The sequence below is a fragment of the Diaporthe citri genome, assembly GCF_014595645.1.
Source record: "Diaporthe citri strain NFHF-8-4 chromosome Unknown scaffold_8, whole genome shotgun sequence".
Taxonomy (NCBI): domain Eukaryota; kingdom Fungi; phylum Ascomycota; class Sordariomycetes; order Diaporthales; family Diaporthaceae; genus Diaporthe; species Diaporthe citri.
The window spans coordinates 2,657,813-2,681,714 of record NW_025064853.1 but is presented as its reverse complement, the minus strand read 5'-3'; the positions used below and the strand labels follow the sequence as shown (position 1 = coordinate 2,681,714).

Genomic DNA, 23,902 nt, shown 5'->3' with positions numbered 1-23,902 from the left:
CTGAAGGAGCGCACGAGGATGTTGAGTGCCGCTGATACTGGTGAGCATCGAAAGGTTTTGTGACACAGTAGTGCTTCTGAAGAGAGCTCGTCGGAATTCTCATAATTTTTGGCTTCATGAATGTCTGCACACATCAATGATACGTCAAGATTGCTGCCACAGCATTGCTGAGGTTGAGGCTGCTTGGCAAAGAGGTGAGCTGTGCACCCAAGTTGATGATGATGGAGGCTCAGGCCTCCAGGTACACGTGTGGTCATCACCTGAAAATAGTTGGTTATGGACGTTCGAGAGACGATAATGTATCATTTTATCTCTCCGGATATCGAACCCGTCTGTCTGTCTGTCTGTCTGTCTATGAACTTGTTTTTGTCTATCAATGTCAAAACGCAACCAAATTCCGTGACCCTCGAGTGACGGTTGGTTATTTTCCGCGTTGCCGTGCTTGCCGCACCAGAATATCATCTCCATCCTGTCCCCTGGCCAATTTCGATCTTAAATTTACCAGCCAGTGTAGTTGGATGTGCTGTCATCGGCTCCTGGGGTATTGACGTTGCCGAAGCCAGAGTTGGGACCCCGCGACGGCGGAGGTTGATCACACTTGGTGGGGGTGTGACCGAACTTCTTGCACCTCCTGCACTGGATCTTGCTGTAATCTATCTCCTGCCGTGGTTTCTTGCAGTCACTGATCTTGTGGCCAACCTCATGGCAGTTGTAGCACGTAATCTGCTCTCGCTTCGGGCGATCCTTGCGTAGTTGACCGGACTCCCCACTACCATGATCCTTAATGCTGTTCTCACCGGAGGTGCCAAACCTGTGAGAAGGGTTCGAGGATGTCTTCTCGCCAGACATTTGAGGGTCGTCAGAGCCGTTCCAAGAGCTGTCAGCGTTAGCAGCCGCTTTGAGCACGGGCTGCTGAGCCTCTCTCACGAAAGCAGTCAAGCGTTCCCGAAGAGTTATTGGCTTCGTGGTGGCCTCGGTCTCCGATGAAGGTGTATCAGACTTCTGGTTCAGGTCGGAGTCAATACTCGACTTTACGACAGGCTCCTTGGACTTCGATGCTTGGTAATCTTTCAGCGCAACGATGGCGTCGTGTACCTGCGCAAACAGCCTCACTTCCCATTCGTCACCGACGTCGACAGTGAACGGCCCAAGGGCGGGCTCTGCCACATCTGCAACTGTCTCCTTAATTGCCCGTAGACCCCAATGACCATGATATCGGCTTCCTTGATGTCGCGGCTGGCAAGCTTCTTGACCACATAGACGGCCGCCTTGGTTTGGAGAGGGCTGTGACTCGACTTGCCGATGTACTCGCACGCAGAGTTAGGGACATGGATAAACATGGGCAAAATGCGGTCTGCTGGAGACAACTCAAGACCCGCAAAATCTGCGACGAAGGCCTCTTCGATTCGCTGGGCGTCAGGGTGGTCGTCAGGGTGCTGACTGGGGGCAGACTCGATGGACTTGAAATCACTGTAGAAGATCTCGTAGACCGGTTCGAACTGACCGTCAATGGCTCGGTGCTGCGTATTCAATAGAAAGGTTGGGTATCCAGCAGTCTTGATCATGTCAAGCGTCGACGTGGCCAAGAACTCCCGGAAAATGTGCTTCTTGTAGTCGCGCACGTAAGGACCGAACTGCGCACTGTCGCCGGAAATAATCAAGGGCTGGCCGATGCCGCGCCATCCGGAGAAGATTTGGGGGGAGGATGTCGCGCCGGCCTCCTCATTCTGGCAGAGATCCGCTTGCTCCACGAACCTCTTGCAAGGGTCTAATGTCGCTGCCGCATTTGTTCAGACAAGAACGTTAACAAGAGGAAAAATGGATTCAACGGTTTTCTCGAGGGCATGCTGTGCAGTCAAAGCCGACTGCGCTGCCTTGCTGGGTTGATCCTGTCGCATCGTTGAGTTGGCGTCCTCCCAAGTCATATCGCCAGCAATAAAGTGGCGCAATTTCTGAAAATCTTCGCTATCTTCCAACTTGATTTTAGTGGCCAACTCGGTTAATCCAGGTTTCGAGAAGGCGGGGAGGCTGTGGGGACCGGCACCAAGGAGCTGAAGCAGCAGCTCGCAGAGGGTATTTGGGCGCTCAGGATCAGGGCCACACATGTACCATGATTTGACAATGCGCACGAGCTCAATGATCTCCTTGTGATGGCTGACAAACACACGAAGCACCAATGGGAGCTGCTTCTGGTGTCCAGAAGAGTCAAGGCTCAGCTCCTTGTTTATGTTGGTGACTGCTTCTCGCAGGCGGTTGGAGAGATTGCCGGTTAGGGCAGCATTCTGTGCAGCAATGACGACGATCTTGATCTTTTCGGACAGCAGACAAAGGAATGCGTCAATGGCAGCTGTCACTGTGGTCTTCCCAGCTCCTGGGAACGCTTCGATGCTGAGGATGCCATCTGGAAGAGCCCTGATGGAGGATTTTATGAGCTCGCTGTACGAGCCAAGCTTGCCAATTGTATTCGAGAGGATCGTGGCGAACAGATCACCCTCAGCTTGGTGCCTGTGAGTTCCACAACATCGACCTCATTGAAGGGGTAAGGAGGCAATGACTCCACGATTCGACGGTTGGGACCAAGGTAGTAATGCCGAGCTCCACGTCCACACAACATGTCTCTGGTAGACCTCTTCTGCATTTCGCGGATGTGGTGTTCCTCATAACCTGAATTCGCTTCATGCTCGCCGGGTTGTAACTTGGTTTCGTCAAGGTGCTCGCTGAAGCTCGCAATGTGGCGTTTGGTCTGCGATGTCTCGTCTTTGAATTTGAGCCGGAGGTCCAACTAAGTCTCTCCATTGCTCGCAACCAGGTCTGACAACTCCGCTGCACCACCAACCTCTTCTGCGCCAACTATTCTGGGGTACACTTCTGCAAAGATGTCACAGCTTGAGGGTAAATCGACTTCAGCTGGAAGAGCGACGAGAATTTTGGCGGGAAATGGGTTACGCTCTTCGAATTTCGGCTTCTTGTCGTTCGACTTGGGATCCCGAGGAATCGGCCCTTTCGTGAGGATATGGACCTCCTGGCCGTCTTTGTTGACCGCATCGAGTAACTGACGGAATTCATCACCCTTCTCATGATTTTTGATTAGCACACATTCAACACTTAATGATATTATGTAGTCTGTAAACCATGGCAGCGGCACCAGTACTCACCCGGGGCAGTTCAAAGCCAGCAAAGAGTCTTCCATCGTTTCCACGAAAAAGTATGGCTCGACAGGTCTTGGTTGCCAACTTCTCAATGTCCTGCTGCATGGGGAGCGTATCTAAACCCATCCCCAGCAATATGGCGTTGTGGATGTGGGAGTAGTCAGTGACACGCTGCGGGATGATTGGCGCTTCGTCGGGTCCCAGCCAGCAATCATCACTGATGCTTTCCAGGTGAGAGCGGTCGTAGTTAGGCCTGTGTATAACATTCAGTCTTCGATCGAGAAGGGCAGGAGTTGAACAAGGACTAGGACTTACATCGCCTTGATGCCACAGGGTCGCTCCAGGTCGATAGGGGAAGCTGCCATTCCATGGCTTATAGCATTCATCATGCGTATTTAGTGGCTCCTTGGAATATACGCGAAGATGCAAGGCGAGGCCAGTATCTTTGAAATGGTGACGCCACCATCGAAGGGCTCATCATTGTGGACAAGGCCGTAGTTGGTGCCCTTGGCGACAGCTGGAGGATAGGTCATCAAGTCGAGCTTAGGCTCGTTCTCAAGCTCGTTCTTAGGCTCGTCCAAAGGCTTGTCATCCCAGGAAATCCAAAGAGCGACCAGATCGGCACCTTGTTTTCTTATGTTAGTATTTCCAGAAGTCGGTCGGAAGGTACAGAGTGAGAACATACCCTTCTTGTTGGCGTCAATAATTGACTGGGGCACTGCCTCCGACGGAAGAGTTTCAAGCTCCTCGTCAGCAGCGGATCCCGCCAATTTGAAGGCTATAACCGTGGCTCCCTTGAGTGGGCCGACAAACAACAATTTGTAGCTGTTAGCGGCCTTGACATCAGCCTGAACCTCATAGTGAGTGGCGGTGCTACAAGGACCGTGGAGCTCGCCATGCTCAGCAATGCATTCGAATCCAACGCGGGGGTTGTGACCGTTGTGACCATAGCCAGACTGGTTGACAAACACACTCGTCTTGACGTTTTTGGGGAAGAGATACTCATCGCCAGCCTTGAGCTGCCTGCCTCCAAGCATCATGACGTTGTCGTCATCAGTCATGATGCCTATGATTGCGGGGGCATTGGTCTTGTTTTTGACCTTGCCCATTGCTCGGGAGACCCTAGACATGCATGCTGGGAACAGTGGCGCAAGAGGGCTGGAGTATGCGCAAATAGCCAGAAGTGAGGTTGATGGTCAATTGCGAGAGTGACAGTCGCGTGCGGCGATCAAACTATGTGTAGACGGTCAGGTAAATGGCAAAGTAGAAGGGATGGCTGGAGGTTGACGGTGGCCGAAAAGGTAGTCCCAGGCAGAAATGTAGTGGAGGAGGAGGAAAAGTGGGTCAAGGTTTTCTGTGATTTGCGTTTGGTGAACTGCGAAAAACAACAAACTCAATTTGTTTACTGGACGATAACTGAAGTTGGTGCCCGGCAATGCAGGGCTTGGTTGGCCTTTGAGAAAAAAAGAGCATGCAGTGCATGCTCCCTAGCAAACAGACGATGACTTAACTGGTTTCCATGCCTGGCAATGCAGGGCTGGCTTGGCTTTCCGAGAACAAACAAAAAACATAACGACCAGAACGGCCAACGGTTGTGCTCGCAGTGCGAGGTTGGGGCGGTTGGAAGAAGAGATCCAAGAAGACTTGCCAACAGACGAGACAGTTCGAGTTTAAATTAATTTGGGACACCTGGGTGGACCCACTTTTCTCTTGAAGCTAAGGGACCAAGGCTTCCTCTCATTGCTATTCTCAAGGCAAACAATAGCAATCTGCAGAGGACAGCAATTGGATCTCCAGGCGGTTATCACCTGCTAGCATTGCTAGCTGCTACTCGCCTCGGATCGTCATTGACGGCCAGTCTGACCAGATCGACTCTCCTACAGCACATACACATTCATCTTGAGGAGTTTTATGCTGCAAGAGCTTCCAAGCAGTGTGTACGACAGCAGTCGGGGGCGACGGTCTCCCGTTGCCAAGACATGACGACGAAGTCACTGGCAAGCAGACGTGTCTACTGTTGGATCAACTACACATACAGAAAGAAAAAGTACTCCTGTGGTGAGCTACTTTGTAGAAAGAACGGTGACGGTGTATAGGCCAGCCTAGTATGGTGCCTGTAAGGAGTGTGCCCTGCTCAACGTCAATGCTGGGACACCATTACTACACATGGTGGCCTACCAGTAATTGTGCTTCACCCAGCTTGGTGAGAGACAGCTTGGAGCTCCACTAGAACAGGTTTTGTTTGACTTTCCGCCTAACCACCGATGTCAACAAACGCGAAGTCTGTCTAGAACAAACACTCACGCGACAACACCTACACAACTCCCGATTGCTACCCGCTTCAGACTTTTCCCCGTCAGCTTCTCTTACTTCTGAGATCAATTCGCATCGTCACACCCAGAGTTCACCAAGCTCATAGATGTTGGCACCGCCAGCGCACAAATCACTTTTCAGGTACGTCGACGCCAATCACAGCATCGAGAAGACGTTCGACTTGGATCATCGAGGCGGATTCACCGTCTACAAAGTCAGCTCTACCGGATGCTGGAGTCTTCTGCACGCCTTGGTTGCTGCGCTCACCATTCAGCACCCTTCTTATGAATTCTCCGTTTTGGATCTTTACTACTACTACAAGAAAGCTGTAGATGATGAGCCAGTCAATCGGGTGTCCAGCGCCGGTTTTGTCGCTACTGTCAAGCCTGCGGCAGACAACTGCACGTTCGACTGGGACATCACTGCCCAGGCGATGGACTCTGATATGGAGTACCACGGATTTGGCCCATACACATTCATTCTGGTACAACCTCCAAGCAACAAGACGACCCCGCCCGCCGTCTTGTGTCTTCACCGTCCCATGCGCTTTGAAAGACAGGGCAGTTACACAGATGAAGCGCGTATGGATCGTGTACACGGAAAATGAGGACCAGGTCAGACCGCAATTCAACGTGGTACTTAAACACAACACGAAACTGTCGCCACATCTCGTGAACTCTGTCAACAAGTTGGGGTCCCAGCAAACCTTAGAGTACAGTAACAAGATTCAATTGCTGGAGGCTGACCTGATGGACCGAAATGTTTCAATGACATCGTTGGCCTTGGAAGAGGTCCAGGAGCTATTGCACGAGACAGGGGCCGCCCGGCAAAAGCACATGAGCAGGCCAGGTTTTGGATCAAAAGCTCCAGCCGGCTTTCCCAGAGGCCCAACGACAGAAAGCGGGTACTCACGCTATCGACGCCATCGCTGCTCTCTTTCTTCAACCCAGAGACTGGAAACTCGCGGAGGAAGTGTCGGAGTTCGAGTCCGATGGGCCATATTTCTCTCGATCTCCCGTACTTAATGATAGACACTGGCTCATAGTTTGCATTTGCAAACGAAGCCTCCGATTCAGATGAGTCCACTGGCTCCCTTTTTGCAAGCCACTTAGGCAGGGCCTCTGAAACCGTGGCAGGCGACAAGAACCGGGTGGACGATGACTCTAGCGGATTAGACCCGGACAATGATCACATTATCATGAGCGACTCCCCGATCGTGCTCAGTCCATACTCGAAGGCTTTGGACGAGCACAAGGGCAACGACAATATGCTTTCCAAGCCATTCCAGGAACCCGTGGCCGAGATTCCCAACCCAGCCGGAGACAACATGAAGAAGACCAAGAAGGACAAAGAGAAGAAGAGCAAGAAGAGCAAGAAGGACAAGAAGGACAAGAAAAAGAGCAGGAAGGGAAAGAAGGACAAGAAGAGAGACAAGGAAGACGAGCAAGATGCATCTCGGTCAACCTCGAAGAGGCCCAGAACGGAAAGCAGCCACGAGGAGCACATGTCTCCGCCAGACCCGAAGAAGGCCAAGTCTCATCACAATGACGAAGAGAACACCATCCTGCCAGCCCAAGATGATTCGAGAGGCAGTGCCCCATCCATCCCTCGCGATGACCCACTCGCTGGCCTCGTATGACCTCGATCAAACCTCCTCGCGTTAGTGGGCGAGGATCGTCGTAGTCGGGAGGCAGTTGCGTGCCGCAAGTCCAAGGCCCTTGGATTGGAAGACCTCAAGTGGCCACCAAAGGGCTGGAAAAAGGAATAACTCATTCACCGCCATCTTTTGGAGCAAGATTCATGCAATTTGCATTGGGTTACTGGGCAACCCGTCCGCCTGCATGGCCTGACGATCAAGCTGCCCTCCTCCAAGGACCACAAAACCCATCATGACCACTACCCACCCCATCTCCTTGCATCTCTCATCGGGATTTCTTGACAGCTCGCCGCCTGCATGGCCTGGCGACGGAAAGTTTCCCCATGGAATACACAGTTCGTAGTTTCGCAAATCAATTACTATTCTGCCCCAATAGGATTTAGATGAGATCATCCGAAAAGCTTTCCTCCTCTGTTGCAGTGGTGAAAGGTCTCGAGGAAGTGTGCCGGGACAGGCATACTGGACCAAGTGGTGTGAGATGCTGTAATCACTCCTCTGTTCAAGAACAATTTCGCGCTCATAGATCTCAATAAGCCGTGATACCATATATCCTCTCTCCTACGCCCTGCTGCCTGTGGGACGGCCGACTCCATATGCTCCCACATCAGAAAGGACGAGACTCCCGCCGCAACCCAAAGACTCAGCTACTCGCCACGCAGACGGGCCCACAGTTTTGTACGTCCAGGAGAGCAACACAATGAAAGGTCATGATTCTGATAAACAGCAGAGCATTCAGCAAAGGAAGGCACCTCAGTTGGAAGAAGAGTGCCGATCAGCGGAGTGACCATTCACGGCCGCCTTCGTATCAAAGGCCTGGGTTCAATCCCCAGGCACTTTTTTCTACACCCGCTTGCTCCCCTTCCCTTCCCGCTGTCCAGAGTAAGACATTACAGAGCTATGGGTGTGTGGTCTCGTTTTTAATCTATACATATATGCTTCTTAACGTCCCCGGCCCAGATTCCGACACCCCCCCGATTCCGGCCGCCCTTTCCACACATACACCCACTTTTCAACCCCCTCTTATTAAATCTAAGTAAAATCTAAAAAGTTTATTCCCAATTTATTATATATAATTTTATCTAAAAACTTATATGAAAATATTATAAAAATTCGTTTTTAAGCATAATAATTTTAAATATATTTTTAAAATTAATAAATTTAAAATATTAATAAATCCTAATACTTTATATGATAACATTAACAATTTTCTTTTTATATATTTTATATTATATCTTTTACTTATAAAATTAAGTTATTAAAACTTCCTTATATAAGTTTTATATAAAGAAATTATAAAAGTATTATTTTTTATTTAAAGAAAATAATAGTAATAAATTAAAAACTTATATTTAAAACTTATATATTTATAATATATAAATATATTTTATTTAAAAGTATATTATTTTTAATTATTTTAAAAATGCTTATATATATTTTATTATTAAATGTTAATATTTTATATATAAAGTTTAATATATTTATATTATAAACTTTAAAAATATTTTTAAAAACATAATAATATAATTTACCACTAAGTAGCTGATTTTTATGATATTACTTAATTTTTATTAATTTTAATACCTATTTAGTGCAAGGAACCCACGGCCTAAGTGCAAGGGGTTGCAACGAAGTAGCCGCGATCAGCATAACGCTTAGCGCAAGTATAGCAGAAATAAACGTTATCCAAAACGCAACCCTAGGCAGCAATAATAGCCAAAAGACAGCTAATAATCACGGCAAACTTATCAAGAATACGCTTTAATATCTTAAAGGTTTAAGCATAAGTTAAGATATAATTAAGCTTAATTATATTTATAAACATTGCCTTAAAAGCCTTAAAAAAAATCGCAGTAAAGTTATTAATAACGCTCTTTATAATAGCTAAGGTAATACCCTTAAAGCTAAATTTCTTAAGGGTTGTGGTATTAATGCAGCAACGCTTTTAAGAAAACGCTAAAACTATTTAAAAATCATTATTATTATTATTAATTCCATTAAGAAACTTAGCAAGGTTATTAAAGATTATGAAGTAAGGGCGGAAATATTAATTTAAGGCCTTAACCATATCCTTAATATTATTTAATATAATAAAAATCGCGAAAAAGTTGCAAAGATAATAATAAGGGTATAAAGCTAAGAAATATTAAAAAGAGGCTGCAAAGGGGTTGCAATGCCGCTATAAAGCACTTAAATACTTTATAAGGTCGCTAATAATTAAAAACTTACCTAAAAAATAATATATTATTAAAGAAAGAAAAAAAAGAAATAAATAAGGGGTTGCAATTATTTATACTTCTTAACTTAAATTCTATTACTTATATAAATAGTTTTTTACTACCTTCTTATTTAAGAAATAATAAATAGATAAGTTAAGAACTTTATGAAAAAGTTATAAGGCGAAAGGAAAAATTTCCCTTTTTAAGGATTTTTAAGTATAAGTATAATGCTTATATTACTTAATATAACGTGGATAAATAGCTGCGTTATTATGGAAAGGTCGCGGCATAAGAGTTTTTTCTAGCTATTTAGCATAGTTTTTCCCTATAAGTAAATTAATAAAGGGACTGCATATTAAATAATTTTTAGCTAGCAATAGCTTAAAATAACGTAAATAAATTATTATTATTATTATTATTATTATTATTTAATGCAAGGAAATTAATTAAATTTAATATTAATTAATGTTAATTACTTTTAATTCCCTATTTTTAATTAATTTTATAAATTTAAAATAAATAATGTAAGTATAATATTAATTTAAAATAGCTAACTTTTAATAAAAAATATATATTTAATATTAATTAAAGCTAATTATATTATTAAAAATGCAATATATTATAAATTATTTAAATATATATATTAATATTAATTATTATTAATAAGGTTAAAAAAACTATAATTTATTTAAAATTTCATTAACTAAAGTTTTTTTTTTAAAATTCTTATATTATACTTAGTTTTACTATAATTACTACATTATTATTTAATTGGTTTGCCGCAAATCACCCCCTTAATATTATTATTATGGCAGTGCATTATTTGAAATTTATAGCAAATAGGTATATATAAGTTCATAGCCCCCTTCCTTTTTTTTATTTAAAAAAGAATTAACCTTTCTTTGTATTATTTTTTAAATAGCTTGTTTTTTAAGAAATATTTTCCTTTTTATTCTTTGCAAGCCTTATTTTCCTTTTAATTTACTTAATAAAAACTCTTTAATATAAATAACCATTTTTAAACTTATAAATAAAATATAAAGTTACTTATTATACTTTATTTTATTAATAAATAATTATAAGAAATTTCTTTAAATAATTAAAATATTTATATAATAATTATACTTAAGGTTATTATAAGTGGGTATATAAGTAAAGGACCCTATTAACTGCAAGCATTTATTAAAACTTTAAGCCTTATACCCCTTAAGCATAAAACCCATGACTTGCAATTTTAATAAGACTTCTTCTTTATATAAAAGGTAGCGCCGTCTTAATTTAAATTAACATATTAAAGATAGCTGCCTTGTTTTTATATTCCCTTTTATAATAATTATTAAATTTATTATTAAGTACTTAAATTATAAAATAAGAGTTTTTTTATTATAAAACTTTTTTATATTATTAAATAAATTAAATAATTAATTAAAACTTAATTATATATTAAAAAATTTATTTTTAAATAAGTAAAAGTTTTAATTAATTATTTATAACTTAAATAATTTATTAATTTTAAGATTTTAAATTTAAAAAATAAAGTTTAAATATATTTTAATAATTTTTAATTAATTATAAATAATTAATAATAAAAGTATTAAATTATTTAAAAAACTTTAATTATTTGTTTATTTTAAAATAATTAAAAAAAAACTTTTAAAATTTGCTTAAATATTAAATTTAATTTTTAAAAAAATCTTAAATTAAAATAAATAAATAAAAATAATTATATTTAAAAGTTAAGAGTTAATTAATATTTAAAAAACTTATTTTTCATTATATAATAAAAATAATTAAATAAGTAATAATTATTATAAAGTAATTAAAATAAACTTAAAAAAATTAATTTAATTAACTTAATATTTTTTAATTTTAATAATTATTTAAATTATTATATAAATAATTAAATAAATAAGAAGTTTTATATTAAATATTAAATTAATAATTTTTAATTAATTATAATAATATAGATTTATTTTTAAATAATTTAAAATTAAATAAATATAATTTATTAATATATTAAAATTTTTAATTATTAATTATAATAATAACTTAAATAATAATAAATTTATTTATTTAAATTTAAAGATAATTAAATAAGATAATTTTAAATTTAAAGAATTATTATTAATAAAAATTAATTTTATTAATATAAAACTTAATTTTATTATAAATATTAATATTATTAATTATTTTATTTATTTTAAAAAAAGAATATTATTAAATATTTAAAATAAAATTACTTTAATAAATTAACTTATATATATTTAATATTAAAATATAAAAAGCTTAATAAATTAAGTTTTTATAAATTTATTATAATTTTAATATTAATTAATAATATATAATTAATTAATAATTTAAAATATTATTATAAAATAAATTTATTAAAAATATTTATTTAATATAAAATATAATTTATAATTATAATATAATTTTATAAAAACTTTAATATAAAGAAAAGATTAATAATTAATTTTTAAAATAAGCTTTTAATATTAATTATATAATAATTTATTTAAAATAAAAAGTTAAAAAAAGCTTAATTTATAAAAAAAAAATTATAATTATTAAATATTTTCTTATAAGTTTATAAAAATATATAAAAAGAAATAAAATAAATTAAAAAGTTATTAAATATAAATTTAATAATAATTTAAAATATATAGAAAAATTTAAATAATTTTATACTTATTATTTTATTTTTATATTATATAATATTATAAAAATATAATAATAATATTATTAATTTAAATAAAAAATAATAATAAAAATATTTATTTTATTTAAAAAAAGTTTTAAAAAATAATATAATTATTAAAAAAATAATTATTAATAAAATATAAAAAAAAATAAATATATTAATTATTTATTATAATTATTATTAAAATAATTATAATATTTATAAATATTTAATATTAAAAATATTAATATAAAATAATATTTTATATTATAAAAAACTTATAAAAATAAAATTAAATATAAATTTAAAAATAATATTATAAAAAAAATAATATTAATTTTTTAAATATTTTAATAATTATTTAATATAAAAATATAAAAATATAAAATTATTATTTATTATATTTATATATTGTTTATTTATTATTATAATATAATTTATTAATAAATAATTAACATTAATTATTAATTTTTATTTTATTTTTTTTAACTTTAATTAATTTTAATATTTATTTAATATTAAAAAATTAATATTAATTAATATTAATTACTTTAAATTTCTTATTTTTTATTAATTTAATTAATTTAAAGTAATTAATATAAGTATAATATAAGTTTAATATAAGTAATTTTTAATAAAATATTTATATTTTATATTAATTAATTTATTATAATTTCTTTTAACATTATTATTTATTTTATTAATAAATATTCTTTTATTTATTTCTTATAAATAAAAACTTAAAAATCTTTAATAATAAGTATTTTTTTAAGTTATATTTAAGGTTTTTTAACTTTTTAATATTTAATAAATATTATATTAATATCTTAAAATATTTAAATTTATTTATTTATAAAAATAATTAAATATATTATAATTTATATAAAGAAGCTTTTTTTATAAATAAAGATTTTATTTTTAATAAAGCTTAATTATTTAATAATTTATTAAATATTAAATAATATTTAAAATTTTTAATATTAAAAAGAAATAAAAAAGAATTATATAAAAATTTATAAATATATAATAAATTTAAAAATAATAAAATTTAAATTTTAAAAATTAATTTTAATTTTTTTAAATATAAATTAAATATTATTTTTTATAAATATATTTTATAAATTATTAATATTGAAAAATTTTAAACTTAATAATATAATTATTTAAAATTTAAATAAAATTATTTAATTTTATTATTATATATATATATATATATATATATTAAAATAAATAAAATAAATATAATAATATATTAATAATAATAATTATATAATTTTTATAATATAATTTATTAATAAATAATTAATATTAATAAATAATAAAATTATTTAACTTTATTATTTATTTAATATTAAAAAATTAATAAAAGTTAATAGTAATTAATATTAATTATTTTAAATTTCTTTATTTTAATTAATTTTATTAATTTAAAGGGATTAATAATAATATAATATAATTAAAAATTATTAAAATTTATATAAAATTATTATTTTTAATATTAAATATATTTTATTATTTTATTTTAATTTTACTTTAATTTATTTACTTAAATATTTAATATATTAAGAATTAATAATTATAATATATGTTTTTTTTAAAAGTAAATATTTTTTTAATTATTTAAGTAATTAATAAATTTAAAAGAATAATGTAAAACTTTTTAATATTTTGTAAATAATATAAATTTTTTATATTTTAAAATAAACTTTATATAAAATATAAATTAAAAATATTATTATAATAAATTATATATTAATAATTATAAAATTAATTTAATTAAAAAATAAATATTTATTTAATATATTATTAATTAAAATATTTAAAAAAATATTATATAAATTTTATATATAAAAAATATAATTAATTTATTATTAATATTATAAAATATAAAACTTATTAATAAATATTAAGTTTAATATTTTATAAATTTATAACTTAATTTAAAAATTAAATTTAATTATTTTTATAATTATTAAAAATTAATTTAAATTATTTTATTTTATAATAATTAAATATTAAATTATTAATAATAACTTGTATAATTTTAATAAAAATTAACTTTATAATAAATATAATTATTATATTATTAATTATTATATATATTAATAAAAATATAAAAAACTTAATTTAATTTAATTTAATAATTAAAAATAAATAATAATTATTAAATATATTAATATAAATAAATTATAAATTTTATTATTTTTAATTATTTAAGATATTTATTATTTTATTAATTAAGTAATAAAATTAATTTTTTATTATGGGCTAACCTTAAGTTGTTTGCCGTAAGGTGCTTAAATAAGGTTTATATTTAAAGTGCAAAGGAAAAGGTTTGCTTTCTATTTATACCTACATTAAAGCCTATTCTTATAAGGCTAAAGCCTATTAATTAATTATAATAAATAAAGCCTAAACCATAATATATTCTCCTTTTTTAAGTTCTTATAATAAGCCTTAAAAAGTAGCTATATAATAAAAAATAAAGAATATTATAATTTAATTATAAATTAAATATTACTCTTTGCTTAATTATTTAATTATACCTTAATGCCTTTTAATTATATTAAAAGTTTAGCTTATTATTTATAATTAGCATACTTTAGCCCTTATAATTTAATATATTAATTAAAGTAAGTTAATAAAAGATAATTATTTAAGTATAAGTTAATAGCTAAATTAATAATATTCTTATAATCCTTTAATATAAGCCTTTTATATAAGCTTTTTTATTTAAAAACTTAAGATTATAAATTTATTATATAATTTATAATTAATTAATATTTAATTATAAATAATTTGCTTTATTAATAAGAATTTCTTAAATTTTAAGCATTTTTATAGCGCTAAATTATTTAATATATAGCTAGCTTGCTTTAAGCTTAAGTTAGCATTAAGTTAGCAATGCTTTTAAGCCTTATCTTATAAAAAAAATTACGCCCTTTTAAATAAACTCTTTTCCCTTACTAGCCTTAATTAATAAAAGCTATACCCTTATTTTCTTATAATAATTTAAATAATTATATTTATAATAATTAAATTAGCTATATATAAAATATTTAACTTTATTTATTAAGATTACTATAATATTAATTTTTATTGCTTTATTATTTTAAGGTTAAGTATTATTCTTTTTTGCTATAGCGTTAAAAACACCCTTATATTGCCATAAGGCAAAGCAAAAAGCCTTAAATATATTTAGCTACTTTTTATAATTAAGCTAAGCTTTTATTATAAAGATTAAGCTATTAATTATTAATAATATTTTATATTTATTTAACTAATTTTAAGTCTTTATTATATAAGCTAATTAAATAAATTAAGCAAAAAATTTTATTATTTCCTTTTTATAATATTATTATAATATAACTAAGTTAAGCTTAGCATATCTTTATTTAAAAGGATTTTTAAGTATAAGATAAACCTTTTTTAAAAAGCTTTTTAATTATTCTTTAAATATCTTTATAAAATTAATATAAAGTAAAAATTAATTATAAAAAGTTTTTAGCTAATTAAATATATAAAAGAATTAAGCCTCTTTAATGCTAATTACTTCCTTATTTATTATAAACTTAGCCTTTATTTTTATTAGCTAAATTATTAAGTATTCTTAAGATAAAAGTTCTTTAAAATAAAGAAGGGCTTAGCAAATTATTATTATTCTTTTTAAGTTTTGCTATATTAAGTTTTATATAATTATATTATAAGTTTATAATATAAGAAGACTTTAAATATATATTATAAGCTAGCCTTAAGTTATTTATTATAAAGTGCTTAAATAAGGTTTATATTTAAAGTATAAAGGAAAAGGTTTGCTTTTTATTTATATTTGCATTAAAGCCTATTTTTATAAAGTTAAAGCCCATTAACTAATTATAATAAGCAAAGCCTAAACCGTAACATTTTTTTAAAATAATTAACTTATTAAGCTTATTTTTAATAAATAAATAAATAATAAAATTAATTTAAAATTAATTTAATATTTTAATAAATATATTAAATTAAAAAATAAATAATTATTAAATATTAATTATAAATAATTATAAAAATTATATATTAATTAAATTTAATTAATATTATAAAATTAATAAAAGTATTATTATTAATATATTATTATATATTTATTTTATTTATTTTAATTATTTAATATTATATTATATTTATTTTTAATATATATATATAATAATAAAATTAATCTTTTTATTTAAGCTTTAATTAATTATATTATTAAATTTAAGTTTTTTTTATATTTAAAATAATTTATAATAAAAGTTTTATAATAAAAAATATTAAATTTATATTTAAAAAAGTTAAAATCTTTTTTAAAAATTTTAACTTTATAATTTTAAGCTTAATATTTATTTATAAATTTTAATATAATATTGTTTTATTTTTTTTAAAAAAAAAAAAAAATTTTAAATATTATTTAATATTTAATAAATTATTAAATAATTAAGCTTTATTAAAAATAAAATTTTAATTTATATAAAAAGATTTTTTATATTAATTATAAAAATTATTAATTAAATAATAAAAAGTTTATAAATAATAATATATTTATTTATTATTTTAAAAAATTAAAAAAACTTAAATATAATTTAAAAAAAATATTTATAATTAAGAAGTTTTAAGCTTTTATTTTATAAAAATAAAAAAAGTAATTAATTAATAAAATAAATAATAATATATAAAAATTAATTTATAATAAATTAATTAAATAATAATATAATAATTATAATAAAATTAAATATAATATAAAAATATATAAAAAAATAAAAAAGTTAATTAATTAAATTTTAATTATATTATAATAAACTAATATTTAATAATATAATTTGTTGGCTGGGTTAACGTACATTGGTTGATAGCAAACTGGTTATATTTAAATCGGCTATATAGAAGGAAAGAGGGTTGCGGCCGTAGGCTGCAAAACCTCCCTTTGGCTATAAACTATTTAAGGTTAATTACGTATTACGGCACGTAACCCTTGCTTATTAATGCTTTAATGCTAATTGCTTATAATGCTTATCACCCATAATGTTATTATCCCCTTATAGCATATTTATAATTATATTAATAATCTTTAATTAAATAGTTAATACATGCCTTTAAAAAGTATATAAGAAAAAGAAGTTAAATTAAACTTAAAATTGCTAAATTTAAATTTATTAATTAATTAAATTAATTAAAGATATATACTTATTTAATTATATTAAATGCTTATAAAAGGCAAGCATATAAAAAGACTTAAGTTATTATTAAAAGGTTAAAAGTTAATTATTTTATTAAAGTATGCAATTAATAAATAAAGATTATTTTAATAATTATATATAATAAATTATCTTAATTATATTAATTAATAAAGCATAAATTATTACTTTTATTATATAAATATTTTATTTATAATATATTTTATAAATTTACACTTTTATTACTTATAATGCTTAAATTAAATAAGGATTACATTAAACCCTTAAATTAATAACATTATTATTTAATTTTTAACTTATAATATACCTTAATTTAATTTAACTTAAGCTTAATTATGCTTAATCTTTATAATTAAATAAAAATTAATTAATTATAAAGAAAGAATAAATAAGATAAGTTATAAGGGTTAATAAATAAGGTATTTAAATAAAGGAAAGAAATTAAATTGTATTGGCGGGTGCAGGGAATTATGTGAGAAATGGTATTGCGTTGAATTTCGGCTGGCTATAAAAAGTTAGCTTTTACGCTTATTTTAAATATTTTTTTAAGAAATTAACTCTTTTCTTTTCTTATATATTTAATGCTTTAATTAAGCTTTTTTTATTTTTTAAGAATTTTTAAAATATTTATTTTTTTCCTTTCTTTAATTCTCTTTTATTCTTATCTTCTTTTTTTATTACGTTAAAGCTTTTCTTTAAGTTATCCTTAAAAGGGTTTAATAAAACCTATTCCTTATTATTTAAGTAGCTTATTTTTATTAATAATTTAGCTTAAGCATAATTTTAATTTTATACATCTTTAATTAATAATAAAAAAAATAAAAAGTTAGCTATAAATTAATTATTTATTAATTTTATTTTTTTTTATTTTTATATTAAATATTATTAAATTATTTTATATATTAACTTAAAGCTTTAATTAAAGCTTGCATTTATTTTTAATTTATTATAAAGAAAAGTTAAATATAATTAAATTTATAATAATATTATAAGTATCTTAAAATTATTTTTTAATCTTAAGGTACCTTTTATGCTTTTAATATTTAAATAAAATATTATTTTAATTATATATTAATATATTATTAAGCTTTAAACTTATTTTAAGTTTTTTATTAAAGATTATGCTTAAAATATAATAATAATATAAACTTAAAATTAAAATAATAAATTTAAACTTTATAAATATTACTTAATATTAATTAAAGATGCTTTAAACTTTTAATTAATATTTATTATTATTATTATATATTTTAAGCTTAAATAAAGGGGGTTATAATATAAAATTAAAATATTTACCTTACTTACTTATAAGTTTAATAAATAGCATTATATTATATATTTTTATATTAATTAAATTATATAAAAGATTTAAATTTAAAGTATAACTTTGCTTAAGCTTTAATTAAACTTAAATTTAATTTATTAAGAATTTAATATAATATTAATAAATAAAGCATTAAATATAAATTTAAAGGGCTTTCTTTATTATAACCTTATAATTCTTATTTTTTAATAAAATATTTTTTTATTAAGTTTATTTTATTTATTATATTTATTAATACCTTTATTTTTTAAACTTTAATTTAAATATTTTATAATAATATTAAAGATAAATTTCTTAAAAGTAATTGCTTTAATTAAAAATATTATTACTTTTAAGTTTCTTTATTTTATTATTATTTTAATAAGAATTATTATAATATATATATTATACTTTTAAGCTTAAAATCCTTTTAAATTTACTTTTATTTTAAGAGTATCTTAAAACCTTAAAAATTATTTTTTTTTTTTTACTTAAAGTTAAAAAAGGAATCTTAAGAAATTTATTAAGAAAAAAGAAAGATTTAATTTTACTTATTATTAATTAAAGCATTAGCCTTATTTTAATTAAACCTTATAATTTATTATTAATAATAAATTAAGAATTTAAATTAATATTTTAAAAATCTTACTTTTTATTAATATAATAATTTTATTATAAATAGCTTTATTTATAATTTATAATTTAAATATTTTAAAGTTTAATAAAATTAATATTATTAAGGTTTTAAATAGCTTTAAGATTATTACTTATTAATTCTTTTATTTAAATAATTAAATCTTAAAATTATTTAAATAATATTGCATTACTTTAAACTTAATAAAAGCAATTAAAAGCATTATTATTAAATAATTTATTTAAAAAAATTAAAAGAAAAAGCTTTTTACTTTTTATAAGTTTAATAATTAAACTTATTATATAAACTTAATTATAATTATTAAAAATATTATTTATAATAACTTTTATAATAATTTAAAAGTATAAAAAAAGAAAATTATAAAATATAATTAAAAACTTAATAATATAAATAATATTTTTCTTATTATAACTTAACCCTTTTATAAAGTGCTTTTATTATATTTAAAAAAGTAATTAATAAGGAAAGGAATTACTTATAAATTAATAAGAAATATTTTTTAATTAAACTTTAAGTATATTTTATTAAAAATTATTAATTAAAAATTTAAATATTTTAAATAAAATAAATATTTATTTATATAAAATAATTTTAATTAAAATTTACTTAATTTAAAAAAGTTAAATTTTCTTTAAAAAAGCTAAAATAATTTTAATTTTTTAAATTATTTTTAAAATAAAAACTTATAAGCTTAATAATCTTTATTTAAATTTAATTATATTAATATTATTAAAAAATATAATTAAAATTTATAAAATATAAATAAATTTATTAAAAAGTTTATAAAATTAAAATTTAATTTAATTAAGTTTAAAAATAAATTTAAGTTATTTTAATAAAATATTAAAGCTTTTTTTTATAATAAATAATAAAGTAATTTTAAAATAATTAAATTAAAAGCTATAAATTTTATTTAGCAGCTTTTAATAAAATTTAATTAAAATAATCTTAATAATAATAAGGTATAAGTTATAATTTTAATGCTTTTCTTTAAAAAAAATAAGCTACTTAAAGTTTATTATAATTATACTTTTTAAAATTATAATATATATTAATATAATAAGCTTAAGCAACTTTTTTTAAATAGCTTATTAATAGCTTTTAAGCTAAAGAAATTATTAATATTCTTTAGCTTATTTAAAAATATTTAAGCTAGCCTTTTAAAATATTTAAATTTTATTTATATTTAATTATATTATAATTAAAATAGCTATAATTTAAAAAAATATATTTATAATTAATTAAAGTTCTTATTTAAAAAAAAAAGGTTTAATTTACTTTATATAATTAAATATTATAAGCTTATTAAAGTAAATTCTTTATTTAAAAAAAAGGCTTTATTAAAAGCTTTAAAAGTAATTTAAAAGCTTAATAATTAAAAAAAAGTTAGCTTAATTTTAATACTTATAAATCTTATAAATTATATAATTTATATTAAAAAAAAACTTATAATTATAAATAATAATAAGCTTTTTTAAATAAATATTATTATAATTAAGAAAAAGCATATAATTAAGAATATTAAAAATTAAAATAAAGTTATAAAAATTATAAAGGCTAATTATATTAAACTTAAAAACTTTAAAAAGGTAGAAAATAATTAATTTTAAATTATTAATAATAAATTATAATTAAAAAATAAAAAGAAAATAAAAAAAAAGAAAAACTTATTTATTAATTAAGATTAAGCTTAAAAGGAAAATATTAAGTTTTTTATAATAAAAATAAGCTTAATAAATATAATAAACTTAAAATTAAAGAAATATATTTAATAACCCTTATTACTTAAGGAAAAAGTAGCTTAAGTAATTTTAATTATAATTATTAAAATAAGTATTATAAATATTTTAATGCTTAATAATATTAATTTAACTTTAATTAAGCATTTATTAATAATATAATTTAAGATATATATTTTATTAAAGGTACCTTTTAAGCTAATATATTTTAAAAATTATATTAAAAACTTATTTCTTAAAGTTAATATAATTATTTTTTTAAGAAATAATATTAAGGCTAATACTTTAATTAATTTATTGTAAATTATTTAATATTAAGTTAACTTTATTATTATATTTATTATAAATATAATTAATTAAAGATATTTTAATTTAACTTATTTAATAATTTATATAAAAATAAATAATTATTCTTTATAACTTATTCTTTTAAATATTAAAGCTAAGATAAATCTTTTATCTTTATTATATTATAAATATAATAAACTTTTATATACTTTGCTTAATAATATAAATTTAATAATATATAATAAGGATTCCTTATTTTTAATTAAAGTTATAAAAAAATAAATTTATATTAATTTAAATAAAATTAAAGCTATATTTTTTATTATTAATAATAAAGCCTTTAATATCTTATATTATATTTTTTTAAAAATACTCTTTTTCTTAAATATAAACTTAATATTTAAATAATTAAAAAAATACCTTTATGCTTATTTTATTTTTAGCGATATTAAGGTAATATATAGTTTAAAATAAAAGAATTAAAAGCTCTTTAAAGTAGCTCTTTTTAAGGAAGCTTAAGTTCCTTAAAAGTATTTATTAACTTTTAAAAGTATTTCTTTATTTTTTTTAAGCCTTAATTAAAGCTTAATATTAATTAATATATTAATAATATTAATTTATTTTAATATTAAGATAAAAAAAATAAAAAAGTTTTAAATATTTTCTTAAATAAGAATATAAAAAATTTAATTTTTATATTTATAAAAAACTTTTAAATTAAAGTTTAAAAGATTTATTAAGTTAAAGGAGAAGGTTAATAAATATTAACTTATATTTATAATGCTTATTTATAAAAAAAAGCTGCATATATTAAAAATAAATTAATAAAATTCCTTTTACTTTAATAATTATTAAATTAATTAATAAAACCTTTTAATTTTTAATTAAAACTCTTTATAAATAAGTAAGTATTAAAGTTTATTTTATAAATAATTATTTTTTTAATAATATTATTTCTAAGGATATAATTAATTAAAAACCTATTTATAAAAAAGAAGTAAAACTAGTTATAAATAAAAATTATAAAAGTAAATATAATATTTAAATTTAGCTTAAGTTTTCTTTAATTAATAAAGAATTAAAATTAATGCTTAATTAATTAAATGCTTTTTTATAAAAAAAAAACTAACTTCTTTTTAAAGCAAGAAAAAAAGAAATATTTATTTATTTACTTTTTAATTAAGAGAAATCTTTAATATAAAATTAATTTTATATTGCTTAAATTAATATTAATATAATATTATTATAATTTATTTAAATAATTCTTTATAAAGTATATTAAGTAAAAATAATTTAATTCTTAAAAGCTTTAAGAAAAATAATTATTAAAATGCTTAAAAATTAATAAGCTAATAAAGTTATTAAAAAATCTTATGTTATTTATAAAAATTAATAATTTCTTATAAAAAAGAAAAACTTTAATTATTAACTTATTAATAATATTTTAAAAGTTAATAAAGTTATAATTAAAAATACCTTTATTTTATTATTAATAAATAAGTTTATTAAAAAATTTATAATATATAAAATATTATCCTTTTTTAACTTCTTTTTAAAATATAATTAAATTAAGCTAAATAAAAAAAGCTAAAATATTATAACCTTTTTTACTTTAATTAAATTATTTTAATAATATAATTTATTTATAAAAGCTATAAATTTTATTACTTAATTTATATAATATATAATTTAAATCTTTTATAACTTAATTTTTATAATATAAAAACCTTTTCTTAATAATATTATAATTAAAAGTTTAAAAATAAATTATAAAAATAAAGAAGTATTTATTTTATTAAAGATTTAAAAATATATAACTAAGTATATTAAAAACTTTAATAATATTCTTTATAATTTTAAGCTAGCTAAAAAAGTAATTAATATTATTAAATTAAAATAATATAAGTAATAAATTAATATTATTAACTATACTTATAAAATACTTAATTAATCTTTATTAAATAAAAAAATTATTAAAATTAATAAGTAAAATATTTATAAAAATATAATTAAGCTTAAATTCTTTTTAAGCTTATTAAACTTTTATAAAGTATAAATGCCTTTTTATAAAATTATTATTAAATTATTATTTAATCTTTTAAAGAAAAATATACTTTATTAATAAATTTTAAATTATTAAAAAATTATAAATGCTTTTAAAGCTATAATTACTTTAAAGCTATACTTAATTAATATTAATTATTTTAATAATAAGATTATTTTTATAATAAATATAAATTTTAAGAAATAAAGTATATATTTTATATAAATTAAAAATAAATTATAATATTTAATTTAATATAAGAATAATACTTAAATAAGGGTTAAAAAGCTATATAATATAATAAAATAAAAATATAAAGCTATTTTATATATAATTAAGTGCTTATGCTTTTATATTTATAGCATTTACTTTATTTTAAAAATAAATTTTAATATCTTAATTTAATAATTAAAAGGATTTACCTTAAATATATTAAGCGCTTATATTATAAAATAGCTAGCTATAATTAAAATATATAATTTTATTATTTATTATATTAAAAGTTTTAAAAATATTATTATAAATATATTTTTTAAAAAGCTATTAAGGTTATTAAATAAAATAAATTATAAATTTAAAAAAGATATTAAGAATTAATATAATGCTTTTCTTAATTAATTATCTTAACCTTAATTATTTAATTAAAAA

General features: G+C 24.9%; 3 protein-coding genes across 3 annotated transcripts; 1 reads left to right on the top strand and 2 right to left on the bottom strand.

Annotated features, from left to right (window-relative positions):
• Positions 1–498: 498 nt before the first annotated feature.
• INS49_015053 (uncharacterized protein) lies at positions 499–3,514 on the bottom strand (the record flags this gene model as incomplete). Its single annotated transcript, XM_043175739.1, has 7 exons — positions 499–1,182; positions 1,209–1,727; positions 1,797–2,505; positions 2,628–2,782; positions 2,837–3,070; positions 3,156–3,402; positions 3,465–3,514. 7 exons carry the CDS (start codon positions 3,512–3,514, stop codon positions 499–501), a joined length of 2,598 nt encoding a protein of 865 aa, XP_043020696.1.
• A 30-nt stretch (positions 3,515–3,544) lies between these two features.
• On the bottom strand, positions 3,545–4,258 carry INS49_015052 (uncharacterized protein; the record flags this gene model as incomplete). The annotated part of the gene is made up of 2 exons (XM_043175738.1): positions 3,545–3,774; positions 3,835–4,258. The coding sequence occupies 2 exons, from the start codon at positions 4,256–4,258 to the stop codon at positions 3,545–3,547; spliced, it is 654 nt and encodes a 217-aa protein (XP_043020695.1).
• A 1,310-nt stretch (positions 4,259–5,568) lies between these two features.
• INS49_015051 (uncharacterized protein) lies at positions 5,569–7,101 on the top strand (the record flags this gene model as incomplete). The annotated part of the gene is made up of 2 exons (XM_043175737.1): positions 5,569–6,043; positions 6,575–7,101. The coding sequence occupies 2 exons, from the start codon at positions 5,569–5,571 to the stop codon at positions 7,099–7,101; spliced, it is 1,002 nt and encodes a 333-aa protein (XP_043020694.1).
• Between the last annotated feature and the right edge of the window lie 16,801 nt (positions 7,102–23,902).